The 27,306-nt window shown below is 40.2% G+C and overlaps 1 protein-coding gene across 3 annotated transcripts in view; it reads right to left on the bottom strand.

Moving 5' to 3' along the window:
• Positions 1 to 21,923: 21,923 nt before the first annotated feature.
• Positions 21,924 to 27,306, bottom strand: part of ARID4A (AT-rich interaction domain 4A) — a 75,462-nt gene continuing 70,079 nt past the window's right edge. For all 3 annotated transcript variants that reach the window (XM_063651649.1, XM_054448110.2, XM_063651650.1), the window contains one exon: positions 21,924 to 24,037. In XM_063651649.1, coding sequence (XP_063507719.1) covers positions 23,934 to 24,037 — 104 coding nt within the window. In that variant the 3' untranslated portion in view covers positions 21,924 to 23,933. The remainder of the gene's footprint in view (positions 24,038 to 27,306) is intronic.

Below are 27,306 nucleotides of genomic sequence, written 5' to 3'. Positions count from 1 at the left end.
GGCTTGCGGACCGGGGAGGAAGCCGAGCGTTCGGGAGGAAGTGTGCGGGAGCCCTCACAGCCAACGAGTAGCAGAGCTCTGTTCGAACCTACGTCTGTCGCACTCCAAATTCTGAACCCTTTCTCCAAACACACCTCTGCCCCTGTGTGTACATCACGCATTCAGGCAAAGCACAGTATGCTGCGAATCTGCTTTACTGGGAGCCGGTGGTCGTTTAGGTCTCTGTTCCCTCACCTGCAAAATCAAGTTGACTCTAAGGTCAACTTTGGTCACCTCCTAGTTCACATTGTCTAACACTAGCCCGTACTCCCCAACCTGGTATCCTTTGTCGCCTGAAAGGACCCAGCACTCCAAGGTCCAAGGGAGGAATTCAGAAGCAACACTGTTTAATCTAGAAAAATACGTTAAATTGCTGGGCTGAGCCTGACAGTCAAAGGTCCCAAAGCAAAAACAACTGAGAGTCCCATGATACTGGCCTAGCTGCTTTTCTAATATTTGCCTTACTCAGCGGACACAGCAGAAAGAAAGAAGGTAAGACTTTGTCCTAAATACCAGAGTTCTGACTTTTCTACTAAGGAGAAGAGAAGGCATAAGCTAGGGACCTAAAGAACTAGATAATTCATTTTTATTTAGGTTATACAATTGCTATTTACTGATTTACAATTTACTGTTATCACTAGTGTGTGCATAGCAAGGTGCTCATCACTGCTTTGAATACCAGTGGGTCTGGCTAGGTGCAGTGCTCACAACTGAAATCCCAACACTTTGGGAGGCTGAGGTGGGAGGATCACTTGAGCTCAGGACTTGGAGACCAGCCTGGGCAACATTGCAAGAACCCATCTCTAAAAAAAACAAAACAAGGGCTGGGCACAGTGGCTCATGCCTGTAATCCCAGCACTTTGGGAGGCCGAGGCAGGCAGATCACAAGGTCAAGAGTTCGAGACCAGCCTGGCCAACATGGTGAAACACTGTCTCTACTAAGAATACAAAAATTAGCTGGGTGTGGTGGCGCGTGCCTGTAATCCCAGCTACTTGGGAGGCCGAGGCAGGAGAATTGCTGGAACCCGGGAGGCAGAGGTTGCAGTGAGCTGAGATCACACCACTGTACTCCAGCATGGGCAACAGAGCAAGACTCCGTCTTGATAAAACAAAAACAAAACAAAACAAAATACTGGTCGTGGTGTGCACCTGTAGCCCTAGCTACTCTGGAGGAATCACTTGAGCCTAGGAGTTGGAGGCTGCAGTGAGCTATGATCACTGCCACTGCACTCCTGCCTGGGTGACAGAATGAGACCCTGTCTCTATAAAAATACATAGGTGGCTGGATGTGGTGGACACACCTGTAATTCCAGCACTTTTGGGAGACCGAGGTGGGTGGATCGCCTGAGGTCAGGAGTTTGAGACCAGCCTGGCCAACATGGTGAAACCTCGTCTCTACTTAAAATACAAAAATTAGCCGGGCATGGTGGCACGTGCCTGTAATCCCAGCTACTTGGGAGGCTGAGGCATGAGAATTGCTTGAACCCAGGAGGCGAGGAGGTTGCAGTGAACTGAGATCAATCACACCACTGCACTCCAGCCTGGGCAACAGAGTGCGACTCTGTCTCAAAAAAAATATATATAGATAGGTAAATGATAAATTGGTAGATAGATTAAAAAACCAGTGGGTCTGAGTAGTAGCCTCAGCCCTCAAAATTTAAGAGTTAGCAGGGGTAAGTTACATATCATGCTTTCTTGAGTACTGTATGTTTTTTTCTCATAATTGTCTTCTAGAAGGGAACTTGGTTATTGTGAAAACCTGATTGTAAACACAGAGGAGAGGATAGTGTCAGCATCTTGTAAGTATTACTGGTGATTAGGGACTGGTTCAGAATCTTAGCAAGGGTTTAGCCCAGCTTCAATTGATCTTTCTTTAGGTTGACGGCAACTTGTCTTCTAAGACCACCAGTCTTGTGGCCTTCTTCCCATCTTTCACCTTCCCTTTCACATAGTTAATACCTGTGGTAAACGGAGAGGGATGGAGCGAGAGAAACTGTTGAGATTACCTGGGTATTCAGGAGCAAAGTAAACAGTGACACATAAAAATAGGAGAATTATTACAGCAATTACGAATAAACAGATTTCTAAAGTTGAAATTGCCACAGAGAGAGGCCATGAGGAAACATAATTGAAAAATTAGGCAAGTTTCTATGGGACAGGTAGATATTTTCTTCTCAGATATAGGCACCACTCTTGCTAATTTGGTGATCAGAATTCCTATAAAGCTTTGATCATTTTCATATTGAGATAGCACTAATAATAGTTGTCTTCAAAACATGGTTCTATGCTGGATGATAGCTCTCTTTCTTTTATTTATTTATTATTATTTTTTGAGATACAGTTTCACTTGTCGCCCAGGCTAGAGTGCAATGGCACGATCTCCAGGTTCAAGCAATTCTCCTGCCTCAGCCTCCCGAGTAGCTGGGATTAGTGGCGTGCGCCACTATGCCCAGCTAATTTTGTATTTTTAGTAGAGATGGGGTTTCACCATGTTGGCCAGGCAAGTCTCGAACTCCTGACCTCGGGTGATCTGCCCGCCTCGGCCTCCCAAAGTGCTGGGATTACAGGCATGAACCACCATGCCCGGCCACTCTCTTTCTTTTAAATCACTTTATCGAGGTAAAATTGATATACAATAAATTGCAGATATTTAAGGTGTACAGTTTTATAAATTTTGACATATGTATGCATCCAGGAAACTATCATCAAAATCAAGATAGTAACCATATATCTATCTACCATTAAAGGTACTTCTTTAATAACTTTCTCCATCCTTCCTTTCCCTTGCCACAAACATGCCCTACTTTCTGTCACTGTAGATTAGTTTACATTTTCTAGAGTATTATATAAATGGAATCATATAGTATGTACTCTTTTATTGTCTGGCTTCCTTTACTCAGTACAATTATTTTGAGATTAATCCATGTTATTGTATCAATAGTTCATTTTTATTGGTAAGTAGTAGTCCATTTTATGATCATATCAAAATTTGTTTAACCATTCATCTGTTGAACTTTGAATTGTTTCCAATTTTTGACTATTACAACAAATAAAGTTTCCATAAACATTTATATAGAGGTCTTTATATGAATATGCCTTTCCTATTCTCTTGAGTAAATACCTAAGGTAAAATAGCTGAATCCTATGGTAGGGATATGTTTGTTTTGTTTGTTTGTTTGTTTTAAGAAAATGCCAGCCAGGCGCAGTGGCTCACGCCTGTAATCCCAGCGCTTTGGGAGGCCGAGGTTGGGGGATCATGAGGTCAGGAGATGGAGACCATCCTGGCTAACACGGTGAAACCCCATCTCTACTAAAAATACAAAAAATCAGCCAGGCATGGTGGTGGGCGCCTGTAGTCCCAGGTACTCAGGAGGCTGAGGCAGGGGAGTGGCATGAACTCAGGAAGCAGAGCTTGCAGTGAGCCGAGATCACGCCACTGCACTGCAGCCTTGGCGACAGTATGAGACTCTGTCTCGAAAAAAAAAAAAGAAGGAAAATGCCAAACACTTTTCCAAAATGGTTATACCATTTTGCAACATCAATGTATAAGAGTTCTAGTTCTGCTGGGCGCGGTGGCTCACGCCTGTAATCCCAGCACTTTGGGAGGCTGAGGTGGGTGTTCAAGTTCGGGAGTTCGAGACCAGCCTGGCCAACATGGAGAAACCCCGTCTCTACTGAAAATACAAAATTAGCCGGGCGTGGTGGCGCATGTCTGTAATCCCAGCTACTCGGGAGGCTGAGGCAGGAGAATCACTTGAACCTGGGAGGCAGAAGTTGAGGTGAGCCGAGATTGCGCCATTGCACTTGAACCTGGGCATCAAGAGCAAAACACTGTCTTAAAAAAAAAAAGAGTTCTAGTTCCTCAATATTGTCACTAACACTTGTCTGTGTCAAATTTATAAATTTTAGCCATTCTAATAAGGCTATAGTAGATTCTCACCATGAGTTTCATCTTGCATTTCCTTAATGCCTAATGATGTTGAGCAACTTTTTAAATAGACGTTAATTTTTAGAACAGTTTTAGGTTCACAGCAAAATTGAGTATAAAGTACAGAGTTCCTGTATCCCCCTGACCCCTACACATGCATAGTCTCCACTACTATCAACATCCCTCACCTGAGTGATACATTTGTTACAATTAATGGACCGGCACTGACACATTATTACCATCCAGAGTCCATAGAGTTTACATTAGGGTTCATTCTTGGTTTTGTACAAATGTATAATGATTTGGAAAAATATATAGTGACATGTATCCACAATTCTAGTATCATAGAAAATAATTTCACTGCCCTAAAAATCCCCTGTGCTCCACCTGTACATCCCTTCCTGTCCTCTAAATGCTGGCAACCACTTATCTTTTTACTATCTCCATAGTTTTGCCTTTTCCAGAATGTCATATATTTGGAATCATCCAGTATATAGCCTTTTCAGATTGCGTTTCTGCACTTAGCAGTATGCTTTTAAATTTTCTCCATGTCTTTTCATGGCTTGGTAGCTCATTTTTTTTAGTGCTGAATAATATCATATTCTGGATATACCACAGTTTTTCCATTCATCTACTTGAAGGATGTCTCAGTTGCTTCTAGGTTTTGACAATTATAAATAAAGCTGCTATAAACAAGCATGTGCAGGTTTTGTTTGTTTTGTTTTTTTTAGACAAGGTCTTCCTTTGTTGCCCAGGCTGGAATGCAGTGGCACGATGATCAAAGCTCACTGCAGCCTCAGCCTCCCAGGCTCAAGCAATCCTCCAATCTCAGCCTTCCAGGTAGCTGGGACCACAGGCATGCACACTATGCCTGGATAATTTTTTTATTTTTTTTTTGTAGAAAAAAATATGTTGCCCTATGCTGGATGTGTGTACTCTTATGTTGCCCATGCTGGATGCGTGCAGGTTTTTGTGTGGCCGTAAATTTGCAACTCATTTCAGTGTATACGAAGGAGTGTGACTGCTAGATCATGTGGTATAATTATGTTTAGGTTTTTGTTTGTTTGTTTTTTGAGACAGAGTCTCACTCTGTCGCCCAGGCTGGAGTGCAGTGGCACGATCTTGGCTGACTGCAACCTCTGCCTCCCAGGTTCAAGCAATTCTCCTGCCTCAGCCTCCCAAATAGCTGGGATTACAGGCGCCCGCCACCACGCCCTGCTAATTTTTAAATTTTTAGTAGAGACGGGGTTTCACCACCTTGGCTGGGCTGGTCTCCAACTCATGATCTCGTGATCCGCCCGCCTCGGCCTCCCAAAGTGCTGGGATTACAGGCGTGAGCCATCGAGCCTGACCTATGTTTAGTTTTATAAGAAACTGAAGGCCGAGCACGGTGGCTCACGCCTGTAATCCCAGCACTTTGGGAGGCCGAGGCGGGCGGATCATGAGGTCAGGAGATGGAGACCATCCTGGCTAACGTGGTGAAACCCTGTCTCTACTAAAAATACAAAAATTTAGCCAGGCGTGGTGGCACGCGCCTGCAGTCCCAGCTACTCGAGAGGCTGAGGCGGGACAATAGCATGAACCCGGGAGGCAGACCTTGCAGTGATCCTGCAGAGATCCTGCCACTGCACTCCAGACTGGGTGACACAGTGCACTCCACTGGGTGTCACTGCACTCCAGACTGGGTGACACAGTGAGACTCCCACAGTGAGACTCCGTCTTAAAAAAAATAAAAAAAAGAAAGAAAGAAACTGAAGACAGCCAAACTGTCTTCCAAAGTGGCTGTAGCATTTTTGCATTCCTACCAGCAATGAGAGTTCCTGTTGCTCCACATCTTCCCCAGCATTTGGTATTGTCAGTGTTTTAGATTTTTGCATTCTAATAGGTGTGTAGTAGTATCTCAGTGTTTTCATTTGCAGTTCTCAAATGACATATACTTATGATATTGAACATTGTTTCCTATGCTTATTTCCCATTTATATATCTTCTTTGGTGAGATGTCTGTTGAAATCTTTTGCCAATTTTTAAATCAGGTTGTTTGTTTTCTTAGTGTTGCGTTTTAAGCTTTGTATATTTTGGATAACAATCCTTTATCAGTTCTGTCTTTTGCAAATATTTTTTCCCAGTCTGTGATTTGTCTTCTCATTCTCTTGAAGAACATCTTTTTTTAATGTGCATAATTGCCATCCATATATCTTCTTAGTTGAAGTATATGTTCACATCCTTAGTCTATTTTTTAGAAATTGCATTTTTTACTGTTTTGATAGTTCTTTCTATATTTTGAAGTCCTTTATGTGATGTGTACTATGCAAGTACTTTCTCCCAGTCTGTTTATTGTGTTTTTATTCTTTTAACAGTGTCTTTTAAAGTACCAAAGTTTTAAATTTTGGTAAAGTCCAATTTATCAATTTGTTACTTTATGCTTTTGATGTTGTATCCAGCAATCTTTGCCTAACCCAGTTAGGCAAAAGGTCACAAATGTTTTCTCCTATTTTCTTTTAGACGTTTTATAGTTTTAGGTTTTCTGATCCATGTTGTGATCTATTTAAGGTTGTGATCCACTTTGTTTTCATATATCTTGCAAGGTATGGATCCAAGTTAATTTTTTTGCATATGGATGTCCAACTGTTTCCCTCCCTCCCTCCCTGCCTGCTTTCCCTTCCTCCCTCCCTCCCTCCTTCCTTCCTTTCCTTCCTTTCTTCCTTCCCTCACTCTTTCTCTCTCTTTCTTTTTTTCTTTTTGAGGCAGAGTCTCACTCTGTTGCACATGCTGGAGTGCAATGGCCTGATCTCGGCTCACTGCAACCTCAGCCTCCTGGGTTCAAGCGATTCTCCTGCCTCAGCCTCCTGAGTAGCTGGGATAACAGGTGCCCGCTACCACGCTCGGCTAATGTTTGTATTTTTTTGGTAGAGACGGGGTTTCACCATGTCGGCCAGGCTGGTTTTGAACTCCTGACCTCAAGTAATCCGCCTGCCTTGGGCTCCCAAAGTGTTAGGATTACAGGCGTGAGCCACTGTGTCCGCCCTGCACCATTTCCTTAAAAGGCTGTCTTATCTTCACCATATTGCCTTGGCACCTTTGTCAAAAATCACTTGTCCATACATATGAGAGCGTATTTTTGGCTATTCAGTTCTATTGATCTATTTGTCCATCTTATTCCAGTACCACCCTGTTTTTGATTACTATAGCTTGATAATAATTATTGAAATTAGGTAATGCTAGGCCTTCAACTTAGTTCTTATTCAAAGTTCTTTTCGGCTTCTCTAGGTCCTTTTTATCTCCAGATGAATTTTATAATTAGCTTGTCAATTTCTACAAGATACCTGCTGGTATTTTTATTGGGATTGCACTGAATTTGAGGAGCAAAGAATCTCAACAATACTAAGTTTTATGACCCATGAACAAGGTATAGTCCCTCATAAAGACTATCTTTGTCTCAGCAATATCTTGCAGTTTTCAATATAGAGGTCTTTCCCATCCTGTCAGATTTATCCTGATATATTTCATATTTTTATGCTACTGTAAACGGTATTTTAAAATTTCCAATTATTCAATCTTTATTGCTAGTGCGTAGAAATCCAAATGATTTCTGTATACTAAACTTGCATCTCATAATCTTGCCAAACTCGCCAGTCTAGATACCTATATGATTTCTTTTTCTTACCTAAATGCTCTGGCTAGAACTCCTAGTACAATGTTGAATAGAAGTGGTGAGAGGCCTGCCAGGCGCGGTGGCTCACCCCTGTAATCCCAGCACTTTGGGAGGCTGAGGTGGGCAGATCACGAGGTCAGGAAATCGAGACCATCCTGGCTAACACGGTGAAACCCCTTCTCTACTAAAAATACAAAACATTAGCCGGGCGTAGTGGTGGGGGGCCTGTAGTCCCAGCTACTTGGGAGGCTGAAGCAGGAGAATGGCGTGAACCTGGGAGGCGGAGCTTGCAGTGAGCCGAGATCGCGCCACTGCACTCCAGTCTGGGCGACAGAGCGAGACTCTGTCTCAAAAAAGACAAACAAACAAAAAAAAACCAAAAGCAACAACAACAAAAAAGAAGTGGTGAGAGGCCAGGTGTGGTGGCTCATGCCTGTAATTTCAGCACTTTGGGAGGCCAAGATGGGAGGATTACTTGAGCACAGGAGTTCAAGCCCAGCCTGGGCAACATAGTGGGACCCTATAACTATAAAAACTACAAAAATTAGCCACGCATGGTGGCTCAAGCCTGTACTCACAGGTACTTGGGAGGCTGAGGTGGGTGGATGGCATCAGCCTAGGAGATGGAGGCTGCAGTGAGCTGTGATCCAACAACTGCACTCCAGCCTGGGTAACAGAGTCAGACCCTGTCTCAGGGAAAGAAAAAAAGCAAAAAAAAAAAAAAAAAAAAAAGGCAGCAGCAAGTAGAGTAGATATCTGTCTCATTCCTAATCTTGAGGAAGGCCGAGCATGGTGGCTCATGCCTGTAATCCAAACTCTCTGGGAGGCCAGGGTGGGCAGATCACTTGAGGTTAGGAGTTCGAGACCAGTCTGACCAACATGGGAAAACCCCATCTCTTCTAAAAAAAAAATACAATAATTAGCAGGGCGTAGTGGCAGGTGCCTGTAATCCCAGCTACTTGGGAGGCCGAGGCAGGAGAATCACTTGAACCAGGGAGGCAGAGGTTGCAGTAAGCCGAGATCGTACCACTGCCCTCCAGCCTGGGCAACAAGTGAGACTCCATCTCAATCCATCAATCAATAATTTGAGGAAAAACATTCAGTCGTTCATCATTAAATATGATGTTAACTGTAGGTTTTTCATAGGTGTCCTTTATCAGTTGAAGAAGTTCCCTTCTATGCTTACTTTGTTGAGAATTTTTATTGAGAACAGATGGATTTTGTCAAATGCTTTTTCTGCCTCATAAGGTTTTTCTTTTTTAACTTGTTAATGTGGTAAATTACATTGATTTTTATTTATTTTGTTTTTGAGACAGGGTCTCACTCTGTTGCCCAGGCTGGAATGCAGTGGCATGACCATAGCTCACTGCAGCCTTGAACTCCTGGGCTCAAGCACTCCTCCTGCCTCAGGCTCCCAGGTAGCTGGGACCACAGACATGCACCACCACACCTGGCTAATTAAAAATTTTTTTTTGTAGAGACTCACTCTCATTATGCTGCCCAGGCTGGCCCTGAACTCCTGGGCGCAAGTGATCCTCCTGCCTCAGCCTCCCAGAATGCTGGAATGACAGGCGTGAACCACTATGCCTCACTGATTTTTAAAAAATATTAAACCAATCATGTATTCCTGAAATAAATCCCACTTGGCCCACGTTGTATTATCCTTTTAATATGTTGTTGACTTTTATTTACTGAAATTTTGTTTAGAATGTTTGCATGTATTTTCGTGAAAGATATTGGTCTTTAGTTTTCTTCTCTTGAAATGCCTTTGTCTGGTTTTAGTGTCATACTTATGCTGGTCTTGTAGAGTGATTTAGAAGCAATCTTCTTCAGTTTTTTGGGAGACTTGGAGTTGAATCACTATTATGCCTTCATTAAGTGTTTGGTAGACTTCACTACTGAAACCAACTGGATCTGGAGTTATTTTGTGGGAAGTTTTTTTTAACATCAATTCCATTTCTTTATAGATATAGGGCTATTCAGGTTATCAACTTCTGGAGTGAGCTTCAGTAATTCGTGTCTTTCAAGGAATTTTTCTATTTCAGCGAAGTTGGCAAATATATTGGCATAAAGATGTTCATGATATTCCTTTTTTTTTTTTTTTGAGACAGAGTCTTACTCTTGCCCAGGCTGGAGTGCAGTGGGGCGATCTCAGCTCATTGCAACCTCCACCTCTTGGGTTCAAGTGATTCTTGTGCCTCAGCCTCCCAAGTAGCTGGGACTACAGGCACATGCCACCATGCACAGCTAATTTTTATATTTTTAGTAGAGATGGGGTTTCGCCAGGTTGACCAGTCTGGTCTCAAACTCCTGACCTCAGGTGATCTGCCTGCCTCAGCCTCCCAAAGTGGTGGGATTACAGGCATAAGCCATCATGCCTGGCCTCCCTATCTTTAAAATAGCTATAGATACAGTATGTAGTGATCACGACCCTCATTCCTGATACTGGTAGTTTATGTCTTCCTCTTTATTTCCTGATCAGCCTGGATGCAGGTTTATCAATTTTACAGATCTCCTCAAAGAACTGTAGTTTGTTTTTGAAGTCTATTATTGTTGTCACATTGAGTCCATTGTACTAAAATGCTACTATGCCAGAGCAGTATATGGTATATAGAAAGCACTCTATCAGTATTCATTGAATGAGCCAGTGAATGAAAAAAAAGGAACCACCAATTTCTCCATGTAAAGTCCTTTCATTAGGACTGTTTTAGACAACAGCAGTTAGTCTTTAGACATGAGACCAATCTGTTTTGAAATCAGCAATTTCCTTATCTCTTATTTATGTCTTTAGTACTAATAAGATAGAACTCAGTAGAACCTTCAGAGGCCAAGTGAAATGAAAGGTTTGAGGAAGTACCCCAAAAGAAGGCTAAAAGGAGATGAAACTTGCTACTGGCAATGAGGGAGGGAGGGAACCTTGAGAAGAAAACAGATGGGGAGGCTGGAGACACAGTGGATCAGAGAAAGAGTAATAAAACTGTAACACAGTAATCTTGGGATATTAAAGGTATATGAAAGAGTTTAAACTCTAGTAACAACAAATGAAGGTCATACCCAAGAGTGATGACTACCTCAGTCATTACAGTAAAAATTTCAACTTAATAGCATCAGTGTTTCAAAAAGGTACGTGAGAAATGCTCAGATATTAAAGGAGAAGGGGTACATAAATTGACTTAGGAAAATTGTGAAAAATAGGATTTCCATTTATATTTAACACTGAAAAGTAATATACTGGGCCTATCTACTTCCTGACCTATTTAAAGGGAAGATTTTAAGATTTCTAGTCAAAGAAGGAAGCACAAAAGGGCCATGACATACCTAGGTGGAGAAAAGCAGAAATCTCTCATTGTATTCACCAGGCTAAAAAATCACCAACTTGATTAAACTTGAGTTCTAGTCTCAGTACCAGCCAACCACAGTGGCCTTGGGTTTGCATGCCTGCTATGCTGTTTGTATTTTGGAAGGTTTTTTTCCTCTGATGTTCAAATTGCACACATTTAGAAGTATGTCCTTTTTTGCCCCCTACCTTCAGGTATTTCTTTATAGAAGTACATACTTTTATTAATTTTCCTATATATATTCACCTATGCAACCACATCCACCACCCCCAAGGTTTCCTCCGGCCCCTTGGTAATCTTTCCCTTCCATTCCATCCCCTCCACATATCCCACTCCAAGTTTCCAGGGAACCACTGATTTATTTTGTTACTATACATTAGTTTGTATTTTCTATTTTTATATACATGGAATCAGAGTGTATACTTTTTGTCTGACTTCTTTCATTCAGCATAAGTATTTTGAGATTCATCTATTTTGTTGCTTATATTATCAATTTGTTCCTTTTTGTTGGTGAGTTGTATTCCATTGTATGGCTATGCAACAATTTACTTATCCATTCACTTGTTGATGGAAATTTGGGTTGTTTCAAATTTTTGCCATGATTTATAAAGCTGCTATATGCAGACATATGCTTTCATTTCTTGGGTAAGTACCTAGAAGTGGAATGGCTGGGTAACTTCTTTAACTTTTTAAGAAATTGTCAAAAATTTTCCAAAGCATTAACTCTTTCCTGAATTCAATGAAAAGAAAAACAAAACATAATATTTTCCAAAGTGGTTGTACAATTTTGCACTCTCACCAGCAGGCTATGAGAGTTCCATTTCCTCCACATCATCCTCAACCCTTGGTATGGGCAAAGAGAACCTTTGGGATCTGGGATTCTTCTTATTGGGATTTATAAATACATTCATTTATAACTTAACTATTTGTACATGGACAAATCACTTTACCGCTGTGTCAGTTTTTTTATGTAAAGTGAAAGGTTTAGATTCTAAAATTGTTTTTAATTATTGTTTTCATTTCAGTGACATTTAAGAAGTTTCAAATCTATTTTTGAGTGGATAATACCTTCTTTTGGTTCAAAACTTAAAGGACACAAATGACTACAATGAAAATTCTCCCACCTCTGTTCCCCAGTTACAGTTTCCCCTTCCCAAAGGCAACCAGTGTTATCAGTTATCTTTCTACAGATATGCTATGCGTTCTCATTCTTTTTTCAGATACATAGTAGTCTATTTTTATCAGTGTGCCACAATTTATTTAGCTATCCCTGTAGAGACGCCATTTGCGTTAATTCTAATTTTTATGACAATCAGTGCTGCCACTAATAGCCTTGAACATATATTATTATACACATGGGTGAGAATACCTATAGGATAAATTCCTGGGGGTGGAATTATTGGATCAAGATATATGTGCATTCTTAATCTCAGTCAATACTGCCAAAATATCTCCCACAAAGGTACTCTAAATTTATACTCCCATAAGTACTGAAAAAGTTTCAGAAAATACCATTAGAAGTTTGCATACTTTTGCAAAGTATGGATGAAGAATGGATGGTTCAAAGAAATACCTAAAAGTTGGTAACCTAGACCTCCAAAAAATAGGAGAGTAGGAATGTACAATACCATGGAGTACAAAGTAGTCACATAATGTGGAATAATTATTCATTAATGTGAAAAAGTGTCCATACTCCATTGCCAAGTGGAAAAAAACTGATTTTAAAACCAGTGTACAACTCTATTCATGCTTTAAAAAGTTAGGATGTTGGCTGGGCGCGGTGGCTCATGCCTGTAATCCCAGCATTTTGGGAGGCCGAGGCGGGTGGATCACCTGAGGTCAGGAGTTCGAGACCAGCCTGGCCAACATGGTGAAACCCTGTCTCTACTAAAAATGCAAAAATTAGGCTGGTGCAGTGGCTCACGCCTGTAATCACAGCACTTTGGGAGGCCGAGGTGGGCGGATCACGAGGTCAGGAGATCGAGACCATCCTGGCTAATACAATGAAACCCCGTCTCTATGAAAAATACAAAAACTTAGCCGGGCGTAGTGGCAGGCGTCTGTAGTCCCAGCTACTCAGGAGGCTGAGGCAGGAGAATGGCATGAACCTGGGAGGCGGAGCTTGCAGTGAGCCAAGATCGCGCCACTGCACTCCAGCCTGGGCGACAGCGAGACTCTGTCTCAAAAAAAAAAAAAAAAAAAAAAAAAAATTAGCTAGGCATGGTGGCGCATGCCTGTAATCCCAGCTACTTGGGAGGCTGAGGCAGGAGAATCGCTTGAACCTGGGAGGCAGAGGCTGCAGTGAGACAAGATCACGCCATTGCACTCCAGCCTGGGCAACAAGAGTGAAACTCCATCTTCCCCCCACCAAAAAAAAAAAGTTAGGATGTTTATATATAACGTTTAATATTTTTATACACATAGCAAAAGGCATGCAAGTATATATACCAAAATGTTAACAGTAGTTATTTCTTGTTACTTAATAATTTTTAGTTTTAACTCATTTTGATATTCTAACTTTTCTATAAAACTAAAATGTTTTAAAAGTTTCAGAAGTTATAAAAAATGCCAGATGGTCTACAATTTAAAATAAAGGATTTTGTTCAGACAAAAAGTAGTTCAGTAAGTAAAGGGGTTATCTGGAATATCATGGGGGCCAGAGGAATAAAAACCTTGTCTAAATTTGATCCTTGTCGGCCAACAGTTTTGGAGTCACCAAATTTTACCTTGTGACAGATTTTGAAAGGAGAAATAAGAAATGGAAAGTGACAAGACAGTAAAAGATAAGTTGGCATTTTCTCCTGCCCCTCAAAATTGCGACTTGCCAGTGTTCTGATTCATAAAGGTTCCTGGCTCAAGAACTGAGTATTTAGTAAGAATGCAACCAGTGCTTCCAGAGAGCAGAGGCTTAAGACAGTACTGACATAATGGAACAAAAGCTGGACTTGGGAATCAGAAGAAATGGGTTTGAGTCCTAATTTTGACACTTCCTTGACCACTCTCTTGACCACTTGGAAACTGTCTTCTCTTGTGTCAAAATAACAGTGCTTCTTTCATATGGTTGAAATAGTATGAATGGAGCTTAATTCACTAATAGAGCACTCAGTTCTACCAATTCTTTTCATCTTATTTTGAAACAGTTCATTGGGTATTTTTAAAAATTATTAAACACATTTTAACATAGCAAGGAACAGAGAAAATATGATACTCAACTTATTAAATCATAACATTTGGTCATATTTACTTTAGCTCCTTTTAGAGGGGGGAATAAATGCCCTTGTATACCCTCCCCATGCCCTTCCTCTTTTTCCAGAGAAAACCACTATCTGAATTTGGTGTTCTTCATTCCCACTCATGTTATTTTTTTTCTTTTTGTTTTTTTGAGATGGAGTCTTGCTCTTGCCAGGCTGGGGTGCAATGGTGAGATCTTGGCTCACTGCAACCTCCGCCTCCCGGGTTCAAGCAATTCTCCTGCCTCAGCCTCCCGAGTAGCTGGGATTACAGACATGCGACACCACAGCTGGCTAATTTTTGTATTTTTAGTAGAGACAGGGTTTCACCATGTTGACCAGGCTGGTCTTGAATTCCTGACCTCATGATCCGCCCGCCTTGGCCTCTCAAAGTTCTGGGATTACAGGTGTAAGCCACTGCGCCCAGCTTCAAGTTCTTATATTTATGATGACATATACAAACTAATATATTATTTTGAATATTCCAATTTTGTATAACTGTTACAAGTATGATTTGGCAACTTGCTTTTTCTACTTGTTTTTGAGATGCTCAGCCATGTTGATACATTTAGCTGCAGTCCATTCATTTTAACTGATTTATAGTATTGCATTTTGTTAATATGCCACAATTTATTTATCCATTCTCCTGTTAATGGCCACTTAAAATGGTGTATATTGCTAGGGGGAATTCAAGATGGTACAGTCAAACAATCCAGCAATCTTACTTCTAGGTATTTACTCCAGAGAATTGAAAACATTATGTTCACACAAAAAGTTATATATGAATATTTATGGTGCCTTTATTCACAATTATTAAATGTCTGGTCATAGATAAGTTTAGTGAGATTTAATTTATGTTTCTATTTGAGAGCAAGTCTGGATAGGGAAGAAAGAGGAGAACTCCTGAAAGCAGTTTCCACTTGGTGGGAAAGGTGCCCCATCAAAAGAACACTCCCAGAAAAATCTGAGTGTATTCAGAACTATCTTGTCAAAAGTTAGCTATCATAGTACATATAGGGCCAATCCTGGAGAAAATGACTACATCAAGGAAATGGTTAATTGAAAGAAAACACTGATGGGGCAATCCAAATTGTTAAAGAGGAAGTCAGACTGTTACTAGATCATTATGCTGTTATCGCTGTTTGCTGATAAAATGATCGTATACTAGAAACCCTAAAAACTCTCCAAAAGCTCCTAGAATTAATAAATGAATTCAGCAAAGTTTCAGGATATAAAATTAATGTACACACATCAGTAGCTCTGCTATACACCAGCAGTGACCAAGCTGAGAATCAAATAAAGAACTCAACCCCTTTTACAATAGCTGCAAATAAAATAAAATAAAATACTTAGAAGTACACCTAACCAAGGAGGTGAAAGACCTCTATAAGGAAAACTACAAAACACTGCTGAAAGAAATCATAGACAACACAAATGGAAACACATCCCATGCTCTCAGATGGGTAGAATCAATATTGTGAAATTGACCATCCTGCCAAAGCAATCTACATATTCAATGCAATTCCCATAAAAATACCATCATTCTTTACAGAACTAGAAGAAACAATCCTAAAATTCAGGTGGAACCAAAAAAGAGCTGGCATAGTCAAAGCAAGCCTAAGCAAAAAGAACAAATCTGGAGGCATCACATTGCCTGACTTCAAAATGTACTATAAGGCCATGATCAACAAAACAGCATGGTACTGGTTTAAAAATAGGCACACAGACCAATGGAACAGAATAGAGAGCCCAGAAATCAGGCCAAACACAGCCAACTAATCTTCAACAAAGCAAACAAAAACATGAAGTGGGGATAGGACATCCCATTCAACAAATGGTGCTAGGACAATTTGCAAGCCGCATGTAGAAGAATGAAATTGGATCCTCATTGTTCACCTTATGCAAAAATCAACTCAAGGTGGATCAAAGACTTCAACCTAAGACCTGAGACCATAAAAATTCTGGAAGATAACATTGGAAAAACCCTTCTAGACAGTGCCTTAGGCAAAGACTTCAAGACCAAGAGCTCAAAAGCAAATGCAACAAAAACAAACAGATGGTACTTACTAATAATTAAACTAAAAAGCTTCTGCACAGGAAAAGAAACAATCAGCAGAGTAAACAGATAATCCACGGAGTGGGAGAAAACCTTCTCAATCTATGCATTCAACAAAGGACTAATATCTGGAATCTACAAGGAAGTCAGACAAAATCAGCTAGAAAAAAACAAACAAGTCTATTAAAAACTGGGCTAAGGACATGAATAGACAGTTCTCAAAAGAAGATATACAAATATCCCACAAACATGAAAAAAAACTCAACATCACTGATTTTCAGGGAAATGCAAATCAAAACCACAATGTGATACCACCTCACTCCTGCAAGAATGGTCATAATCAAAAAATAAAAAAAAAATAGATGTTGGCGAGGATGCGGTGAACAGGGAACACTTTTACACGGCTGATGGGAATGTAAACTAGTACAGCCACTATGGAAAACAGTGTGGAGATTCCTTAAAGAACTAAAAGTAGAACTATCATTTGATCCAGCAATCCCAGAACTGGGTATCTACTCAGAGCAAAAGTCATTATATGAAAGATACTTGCACACGCATGTTTACAGCAGCACAATGCACAATTGCAAAAATATGGAACCAGCCCAAATGTCTATCAATTAGTGGATAAACTGTGGTATATATATACACCATGGAATACTACTCAGCCATAAAAATGAATGAAATAATGGCATTTGCAGCAGCCTAGATGGAATTGGAGACTATTCTTTTTTTTTTTTCCCTTTTTGGAGACACAGTCTTGCTGTATTGCCCAGGCTTGAGTGTGGTGGTGTGATCTCGGCTCACTGGAATCTCCACCTCCTGGGTTCAAGTGATTCTCTCCCCTGGGCTTCCCAGGTAGCTGGGATTAGAGGTGTGCATCACCACGCCCAGCTAATTTTTATTTTAGTAGCTGGTTTCACCAGCTACTAAACATGGTTTCACCATGTTGGCCAGGCTGGTCTCGAACTCCTGACCTTAGGTGATCTGCCTGCCTCGGCCTCCCCAAGTGCTGGGATTACAGGCATGCACCACCACACCAGGCCTGGAGACTTATTCTAAGTGAAGTAACTCAAGAATGGAAAACCAAATATTGTATGTTCTCACTCATAAGTGGGAACTAAGCTATGAGGATGCAAAGGCATAATATGATACATTGGACTTTGGGGACTTGGGGGAAGGGGTGGGAGGGGGATGAAGGAAAAAAGACTACACAATGGGTACAGTGTACACTGCTCAGGTGACGGGTGCACCAACATCTCAGAAATCACCACTGAAGAACTTATTCATGTAACCAAACACCACCTGTCCCCCAAAAACTTACTGGGAAAAAAAAAAAAAATCACTGGTGGGCTGCCCATGCACATTCATCCCTGGAAACCAAGAGAAAACCTGAGCAATTTGTTACCCTCCAACTGGGACCAAAAAAGTTCTTTAAGGATAATAAATATATGTTTTGTGTTATAGCAGAAGGGCAACTAGTATAGGGTTTAAAGATAAAATACAGGATACGCAGTTAAATCTGAGGTTTTTGTGTCTGTTTGTTTTTGAAACGGAGTCTTGCTCTGTCGCCAGGCTGGAGTGCAGTGGCACGATCTCAGCTCACTGCAACCTCCTAGTTCAAGTGATTCTCCTGCCTCAGCCTCCCAAGTAGCTGGGATTACAGGCATGTGCCACCATGCCCAACTAATTTTTGTATTTTTAGTAGAGACGGGGTTTCACCATGTTGGCCAGGATGGTCTCAATCTCCTGACCTTGTGGTCTGCCCGCCTCGACCTCCCAAAGTGCTGGGATTACCGGTGTGAACTACCGCGCTGGGCCTTTTGCTTTTTTTGAGATTGAGTCTTGCTCTATTGTCCAGGCTGGAGTGCAGTGGCACAATCTTAGCTCACTGCAACCTCTGCATCCCAGGTTCAAGCAATTCTCCTGCCTCAGCCTCTTTAGTAACTGGGAATACAGGCATGCACCACCACATCCCACTAATTTTTGTATTTTTTGTAGAGATGAGGTTTCACCATGTTGGCCAGGCTGGTCTTGAACTGCTGACCTCAGGTGATCCACCCACCTCAGCCTCCCAAAGTGCTGGGATTACAGGCATGAGCCACCACGCACAGCCTAAGTGTGTTTTAATAAATAACCATTTTTACATGGGACATCCTTATATGAGGAAATTATCTGTTGTCTGAAATTCACATTTAACTGGGTATCCTGTATTTTTATTTGCTCACTCTGGCAACCCTAAAATGATGGGATTCTTGAATCAGATTGTCTTGTTTAATGTAATTTAGCCTGGAGAAGAAATCCAATTACTTGTACAGAGTAATCATTTATTGTATCTATGTGGAAGTTCCTTAAGCTTTTCACAGTAGAACTTTTCAACATGAATTCTGCATGACAGATTACACAGTGAAGATAGCTTCATAATTATGTAAAGTAGAAATACCAAAATTATAAGCACTGTCCTTATTCTGTTTAAAGAGATACATAATGGATCTATATGAATAAAAGAAGTTTTTTTTTGTGCTTGTCAACATGGAAAACATTTGATTTTGTAATAAAATTTAAAGAACTAAAAAAATTTCTACTCTGTGAAAACATTAAGCATGTATTTGTTACAAATTCCTCATTAGGGCAAACTCCATTCTAAGAGTCAACCAACCTTCACTAATGATGGATGTCATCACTTATTGTACTCTTCCTTTAATGTGATAAAAATCTGTGTGTAACCACATGAAAGTAATGGGAAAAGGAAGAACAAACAAGGAGAGAAGGAAAAATAGCTCATCAATTTAGGAATATTTTCAGATCAGATCAGACTGTTAAACAAATCTACTTTAACACTTTTCAAATGATTTTTTTTTAATTACTTTGTGAAAAGAACCTTGGCTGGCATGATGGTTCACGCCTGTAATGCCAGCACTCTGGAAGGCCGAGGCAGGTGGATCACTTGAGCCCAGGAATTTGAAGACTAGCCTGGGGAACATGGTGAAACCCTGTCTCTACTAAAAATATAAAAAAATTAAACAGGCAAAGTGATGAACGCCTGTGAGTTCCAGCTACTTGGGAGGCTGAGGTGGGAGAATCATCTGAGCCAGGGAAATAGAGGCTGCAGTGAGCCATGATTGCACCCCTGCACTCCAGCCTGGGTGACAGTAGTCAAATGTAAGACCCTGTCTCAAAATAATAATAATAATAACAACCCTAAAGACCTCTTTTAAATGTCTGGCTTTAGGCCGGGTGCCGTGGCTCACACCTGTAATCCCAACACTTTGAGTGGCCAAGGCGGGTGGATCACTTGAGGTCAAGAGTTTGAAACCAACCTGGCCAACGTGGTGAAACCCTGTCTCTACTAAAAAACAAAACAAACAAACATATGTCTGGCTTTAAGAACTCAATCATCTAGTAGGATAGAAACACACATGCACAAGTAAACATCAGGTAAATTGTCAAGTAAAGTAATACAGATTGAAAAGCTATCAGAGCATAAAAGAGGGCACTATTCTGGTTGTAGTGAGAAGTCACCAAAAGCTTCACAGAAAAGTGGCTCTGGAGACACCTCTGGACAAGCAGGGCTAAGAGTGGTAGGGAACTGCTCAAACCTTGACCACCTGTCCCTTTTGCTTCTGTTCCCCTACTACTCTCAGCCCTACTTGACTCCTATCCTGCATCAGGTCTACTCTTGCCCTGGCTTATTACCTGGACCATTTCTACCAATCTCCCCTCCCCCATGTCCTTGGAACACTATACTCTCCATTATCTCTCCTTCTACTTCCCCAGCCAATTCATCATCTTCACTGGAGTTCAGTTTTACTGTTGCTTTCTCTGCAAAGCCTTCCCATACCACCCTTGCCTTCAAGCTAGTGGGCTCTGTATCATTATCTCATTGCACACCATAACTTCATATGCTTATTATACCTGCACTTAAGAATTACATGAGTTTGGATAAGCAGAGACTGTAATAAAAAAATAATAATTACATGAGTTAACTGTTTACATCTACCATATTATTATACTGTGATTATACATTCCATGAATATGGAATATTCATGAAGATAAGGACTTTATTCTGTCTTGTTCACCATTGTGGCTCCTGGGCCTTAAGCTTATGCCTGGCACATAGAAGATACTAAATAAATCATCAATGAATGAATTCTGTTCATAGGTTTTATATATGGCTGAATATAGCTTTGAATGCTTTCACAATCTTGATAGCTATGTTAAATTACAGGGCGTAAGCCTGGGCGCGGTGGCTCGCGCCTGTAATCCCAGCACTTTGGGAGGCTGAGGCGGGCGGATCACAAGGTCAGGAGATTGAGAACATTCTGGCTAACATGGTGAAACCCAGTCTCTACTAAAAATACAAAAAATTAGCCAGGCATGGTGGTGGGTGCCTGTAGTCCCAGCTACTCAGGAGGCTGGGCCGGAAAATGGCATGAACCCAGGAGGCAGAGCTTGCAATGAGCGGAGATCGCGCCACTGCATTCCAGCCTGGGCAACAGAGCAAGACTCCGTCTCAAAAAAAAAAAAAAAAAATTACAGGGCTTATAAGAAAGGTATGTAAGCAAATTAATTGGGCAATCCACATAGATTTTCATAACTTAAAGCAATTTCATAGAAGGCATAGTATGTAGTAGTCTTTTAATATGCTAAGTGTAACCATCTTTGTTAGTGAAAGAGAGGAAAACTAGAAATTTAACACAAAATAACAAACAATAAAAGCACACAATGGCCAGCTGGGCACAATGACTCACACCTATAATCCTTGCACTTTGGGAGGCCGAGGAAGAAGGATCGCTTGAGCCCAGGAGTTCAAGACCAGCCTGGGCAAGATAGCAAGACCCTGTCTCTACAAAAAATTTAAAAATTAGCCAGGTGTGGTGGCGCATGCCTGTAGTCCCAGCTACTCAGGAAGCTGAGGTGGGAGGATGGCTTGAGCTCAGGAGGTCAAGGCTGAAGTAAGCTGTGTTCACACCACTACACTCCAGCTAAGTGACAGAGCAAGACCCTGTTTCAAAAATTGAAATACATAAAAGCACGCAATGCAATATTAAAACAGAAAGCACCACAATCTTTTAAATAACTTGATTTTACAGATGGCAACTTCCATTATATTAGAGTGTCTTTATATTTTTACTTTTTTTTTTTTTTTTTTTTTTTAGACAGAATCTTGCTCTGTCATCAGGTTGGAGTACAGTGGCACGATCTGGGCTCACTACAACCTCTGTCTCCCAGGTTCAAGTGATTCTCCTGCCTCAGCCTCCTGAGTAGCTGGGACTACAAGTGCGTGCCACCATGCCCAGCTAATTTCTGTATTTTTAGCAGAGACGGGGTTTCACCATATTGGTCAGGATGGTCTCGATCTCTTAACCTTGTGATCCGCCTGCCTCTGCCTCCCAAGGTGCTGGGATTACAGGTATAAGCCACCGCACCCAGCCTATATTTTTACTTTCTTAGTTACATTTAAGAGGTATCTATCCAAAGTTTACCTAAACTCAAAATATGCTCAATATTTGAAATGTCATTGTCAATATTCACTTAATTTCATAATCCTTTCCCGCCTCCAAATAAAAGGATTTTAACAGTGTGTATCTATTCAATGAATACAAAATTTGCTCTTTGTAGCAACATCCCAATACTTCATGACCAAATTTGTATCAATTAGAAGGGACAGTACTCAAGCTGATAACTTATTTATCTCACATTTATTGAATTGCTACAGAAGGAAATCATTAAAATATTTGATGTATAAATCTAAGGTTGCCTCCTAGGTCCAACTGGATTTAAATGACACTTTTTTTTTTCATTTTTATAATTAGTAGAAATATTTTATTGTAAAGGCTGAATATACTAAAATGCTTGGTTTTGTGAAATCTGATTTTCCAACTGTAAGTTACAAGCACTTAGGAAAAAAGCAATCACTTAAATGAAAACTAAAAGTATAAAGCCTATGTTTAAAACATGGCCTTTATTAATACTGCCCACTGAGCTCCATTTTTATTTTACATTGAGATACTTCTGCTTTGCAAAGAAAAGACAGAAAAGTGCATTTTACAAGAGTACTTTTTTTGTTTTTAATTCTCTGAGAAAATGGAATCTGAATCACAAGTTCACAATGTAGTAAAATGAAATTAAGAAACAATGATTTCAGTAATCCTATGCCATCACTAGTGTTTAGCTCTGACTTTTTCTTGTAAATCAGATCCTGATATACAGTCTAGAGCATCTAGGTTATTATTCTACAGCATATTAAACACAGAAAAGGAGGTTTAAAAAAAAAACCCCTTTCAATGTACAAACATGAATTTAAAAATTGCTTTTAAAAAATCACCTTTTTACATAATATATATGCAAAACTGCTTTAAATACATGATTTGGAAGAATTATTTACAAAATGTATCAGTCTGTGGAACAATTCACAGACAAAGCATACATAGTTGCTTTACTTAGTTGTTGCATCTCAACTTTGGGAGATATAAATTCATTCGGCAGTATAGCAAACATAAAAACTGTGACAAAGTTATCTTAAGGGCAACCAAAAATTTGATCCTCAAAACAGTTTAAATACTAGGACTGCCAAAGTTTCTAAACAAGGACATACTTTAATGATCCAGATGCCCGTTTATAGTTCTATACTGTTTGACGGACTGAGACAGACTCCCTTTAACACAGGCAAGGCTGCAGGATGCAACCTCCTGTAAAAAGGACAGCTGAGAGCTATTGTCATCCAAAGAGTGAATTAACCTAGAATTTTCTTTTTTTCAATTTTATTAATATTTTAAAAAATACATAAAAATACAACATCCAATGTCTGAATAAATATATTTAACAAGTTGCAAGATAATACCTTATTTTACACAAAAATTTCAGCTTTAGAAATCTTGTTAAATAACTTCATTGTTGTTATATATTTCATTTTTGTCTTTTTGTAACAAAATAAAAACTCTGAAATTACATAGAAAAAAGACAAAATATTTTTGTCAAGGGATAAGATAGTCCACTGAAAACTTATTCACAATTCCACTGTAAACATTAATAAACATTAAAATATTTGCATAATTGTGTGCTCAAAAATCCTATAAAAAGTGGAAGACTTATTACAACTGTAGTTTTCAGTCAACTACACTTCCTTTCACAATTTATTTTGTCCCATTTACACCTTTAATCCTGGGCACACTGCTGAACATATACTTTGGCAGTTCTAAATAGCAAGTGCTTCCACAAAAATAAAAAAAACAACAATAATGAAAAAAAACACAACATAAACCCCCTACTCACCAAGTGTTCAAATACATCTTAGTGAAAGTGCAGCAGTAACTATTCAGCTGGGTAATATTTTGATGTTTATCACGTGCACTTGCTTGTCTACGATTTCTATAACACCTGAAAGCTTTATTATACAAATTCAAATTTGCTAAGTGCCCTTTGTTCTATATCACAACAAACGAAAAACAAAAGTAAAGAGGAAAAATTATGACAAATATGGCAGGCTGCTTAACCTTCACTTATTAATCAGCTTATTTTTTGCAACAAGAAAAAAGAAGAGAGAGGGGAATAGATACAATCCAGCTTGGAAAAGTATACAGGATATACTTAGCAATGTCAAACCAGTTGAGTGCTTTCTGTGGTTGTAATTCAGGGTTTGGGGATTTATGTCCATGGCAGCAAACTGCTGGGAAGGTAGAGAAAATGTTTATCACCTGCATTCTACAGCAAGTACATTTTGTGGGGGAGATGATGATGAGGGACTCATTCCAGTGTCTGATGAAGCAGATGACATGGAGGCTCCCGCATGAGACACTGTGGAATCAAAACAACTAGGTTAGATCCAAAAACTGTTACACAAAGATACCCAGCTAACAGCAAATTAGAAATAAAATTCTTAACATTATTCACCTTAATCACAGGCCTCTATGTCACATGAAGGAGTAACAAATCGTCAGCAAAAATTTTGTTTGGCTCAATTAAATGGAGTTAGTCTCTGGTCAGTTAAGTACTACTCAACACTTAAAAAGACATCATAAAATGTAAAGATTAAAGAGACAAAAACTCTTAAACCTCTAGTTGGGAGAGCCCATGAAGGAACTTGGCTCAATCAGTAACAAGGTCAACCTGAGATAAACATGGAACCATATGGAATTTCTGCTTTATCTATGGGTCATAGGACCAGAGGAGGATTAATTTAACTCAGAGGATTTCCTCTGACAGGTATGAGAATCATGGAGATCAGGATCGAAGTAATGATGTGTGATAAGCAAAAAGTCCTCAAATGGTTTTAACATAATTTTCTCCAGGAGGACATAACACAGATTAGGGATCAGTACTCTGAGCATTAGGTGTTTTGCCACTTTTTAAGTTCTTTGCTTTTATCTTCTCTTTCCTTGCAAAACTCTTTTGTCTTCTGCCAATCTTTGCCTGATTGTTCCTATTTTATTTAAAGTTTTAATTTTTGTTTATTCAAGTATCATGACAACCTCTGGGGCTCAAGTGACCCTCCTGCCTCAGCCTTCCAAGTAGCTAAGACTATGGGTACATGCCACTGCACCCAGCTAATTTTTTAATTTTTTGTAGAGATGGGATTTCACTACGTTGCCCAGGCTGGTCTCAAACTCCTGGACTCAAGCGATCCTCCTGCTCCAGCCTCCCAAAGTGCTGGAATTATAAGTGTGAGCCCCATGCCCAGGCAACAAATTCTTACATGTATGCTAGAAATCACTCAAATTTCAATTTAATAACTCATTATAAAAACCTAAGCAAATAAAAATGGGGAAAAGACTATAATAAGCCGGGCATGTTGGCTCATGCCTATAATCTCAGCACTTTGGGAGGCCAAAGCAAGAGGATTGCTTTAGAACAGGGGTTCCAGACCAGCCTGAGCCACATAGTGAGAATGTGTCTCTACAAAAAAAACTAAAAAATTAGCTGGGTGTGGTGGCAGGCATCTGTGGTACCAGCTACTTGGGAGGCTGAGGTGGGAGAGTCGCTTGAGCCCAAGAGTCTGAGGCTGCAGTAAGCCGTGATCACGCCACTGCACTCCAGTCTGGGTGCCAGAGCCTGTCCCCCACCCCCGCCCAAAAAAAAGACGGTAATAAAAAAATCTTTTTGGCTGGGCGCTGTGGCTCACACCTGTAATCCCAACACTTTGGGAGGCCGAGGTGGGCGGATTACTTGGGATCAGGAGTTGGAGACCAGCCTGGTCAACATGGTGAAACCCCATCTCTACTAAAAATACAAAAATTAGCCAGGCATGGTGGCAGGCACCTGTAATCCCAGCTACCCGGGATGCTGAGGCAGGAGAATGGCTTGAACCCGGGAGGCGGAGGCTGCAGTGAGCCAAGACTGCACCATTGCACTCCAGCCTGGGCAACAACAGCGAAATTCTGTCTCAAAAAAAAAGAAAATCTTTTTAATTGTCTGAAATGTATGTCACCTTTAGGAAACTGACCCCAGAGCAAGTGGTGGGTTCTCTGAAGAAATTTTAATTTGCTAATTTGTTCTTTTCTTCTTTTGATATTCAAAAGTTCTGTAAAGACTTCTTGCTATTTACAGTTTTTAAAAGAAAAGGATGAACATGAGAAGTCTGATCTCCTTCCATTTGCTCCATCCTGTTCCTATTTCTAGGAATTAAAAACTGCTAGACTTGGAGCACAATGGTCAAGGCCACACATGACAGGTCACTCTACCACAAAGTCATCCACTAAATCTCTACTAGAGACAGAAAACTTCTCTCAACATGATCAACCCTATCAGGTAATTTACCTTTTATTTGTTTTTTAAGAGACATCCCTTCTGGAGCTTTCCCCTCCTGTTCCATCCTACTCCTGGAATAGTTGCTTTCTAGGTCTGCTATGCAGTGGTCATCCTAGAGCTTCCATTCACCATCACCTTCAGATATTCCTTCACTATTTTCCTATGTAGGATTCCTTGTTTGCCGGTCCCATGTCTTCTTAGCTTGGCTTCTAGTTTCTAGTACTACCATTGAGAAATCGGATGTAAGACTCTTGATGCTGTTCTGAGATCCATTTCTTTTTATATATGTATCTTTATATGGTAAATTTTTAGAATCTACTTTTTTTTTTTTTTGAGACAGACTCTCACTCTGTCACCCAGGCTGGAGTGCACTGGCGCGATCTCAGCGCTCAATTCCGGGTTCAAGTGATCCTCAAGCCTCAGCCTCCTGAGTGGCTGGGATTACAGCCATCTGCCACCATGCCCAGCTGACTTTTGTAGTTTTAGTAGAGACGGGGTTTTGTCATGTTGGCCAGGTTGGTCTTAAACTCCTGGCCTCCGGTGATCTGCCTGCCTCTGCCTCCCAAAATGCTGGGATTACAGGCGTGAGCCACTGTGCCAGGCCTAGAATCTACTCTTTATCCATAGGATTCTGAAATTTCATATGCTTTGGTGATTTTCACCCCCATTATTTACAGAGGGCACAGTGAGTCCTTTCAATTTTCTAACTCATATCCTTCAGTTCTAGAATTTTAAAAATATCTTTGATGACAACTTCCTCTTGTTTATTCAACTCTCCTTCTAGAAATCCTATGATTCAGAAGTTGGATCTCTTCACCAGATTCCATATTTCTCTTATTTCTTCTCTCCTATTGTCTTTTTGACCCTCTAGTGGAATTTCTTCAGCTTCACTGCCTTATTATTTTTTTTTAATTCCTGCTATCATATTTTAAAGATATCCTTCTTGTTCTCTGAATTTTTAAAATAGTTATTATGCTTTCGTTTCAAGGTGGCAATATCTTTCCCTTTATCTCTGGATACAAATCGAACATCCCTAATCCAAAAATCCAAAATCTGAAACTTTTGAGCACCAACGTGATGCCACAAGTGGAAAATTCCACACATAAGCACTTACCACAAACTTTGTTTCATGCACAAAATTATTTATATAAAATTACCTTCAGGCTATGTGTATAAAGTGTCTATGAAACATAAATGAATTTTGTGTTTAGACTTGGGTCCCATCACCAAGATATTTCATTATGTACAAATATTCCAAAATCTGAAAAAATAAAAAACCCAAACACTTCTAGACCCAAGCATTTCAAATAAAGGATACT

Source organism: Pongo pygmaeus, chromosome 15 (genome assembly GCF_028885625.2).
Source record: "Pongo pygmaeus isolate AG05252 chromosome 15, NHGRI_mPonPyg2-v2.0_pri, whole genome shotgun sequence".
In the NCBI taxonomy this organism is placed as follows: Eukaryota; Metazoa; Chordata; class Mammalia; order Primates; family Hominidae; genus Pongo; species Pongo pygmaeus.
The sequence above is the reverse complement of the archived record's forward strand: the minus strand, read 5'-3'. Positions and strand labels throughout refer to the sequence as shown.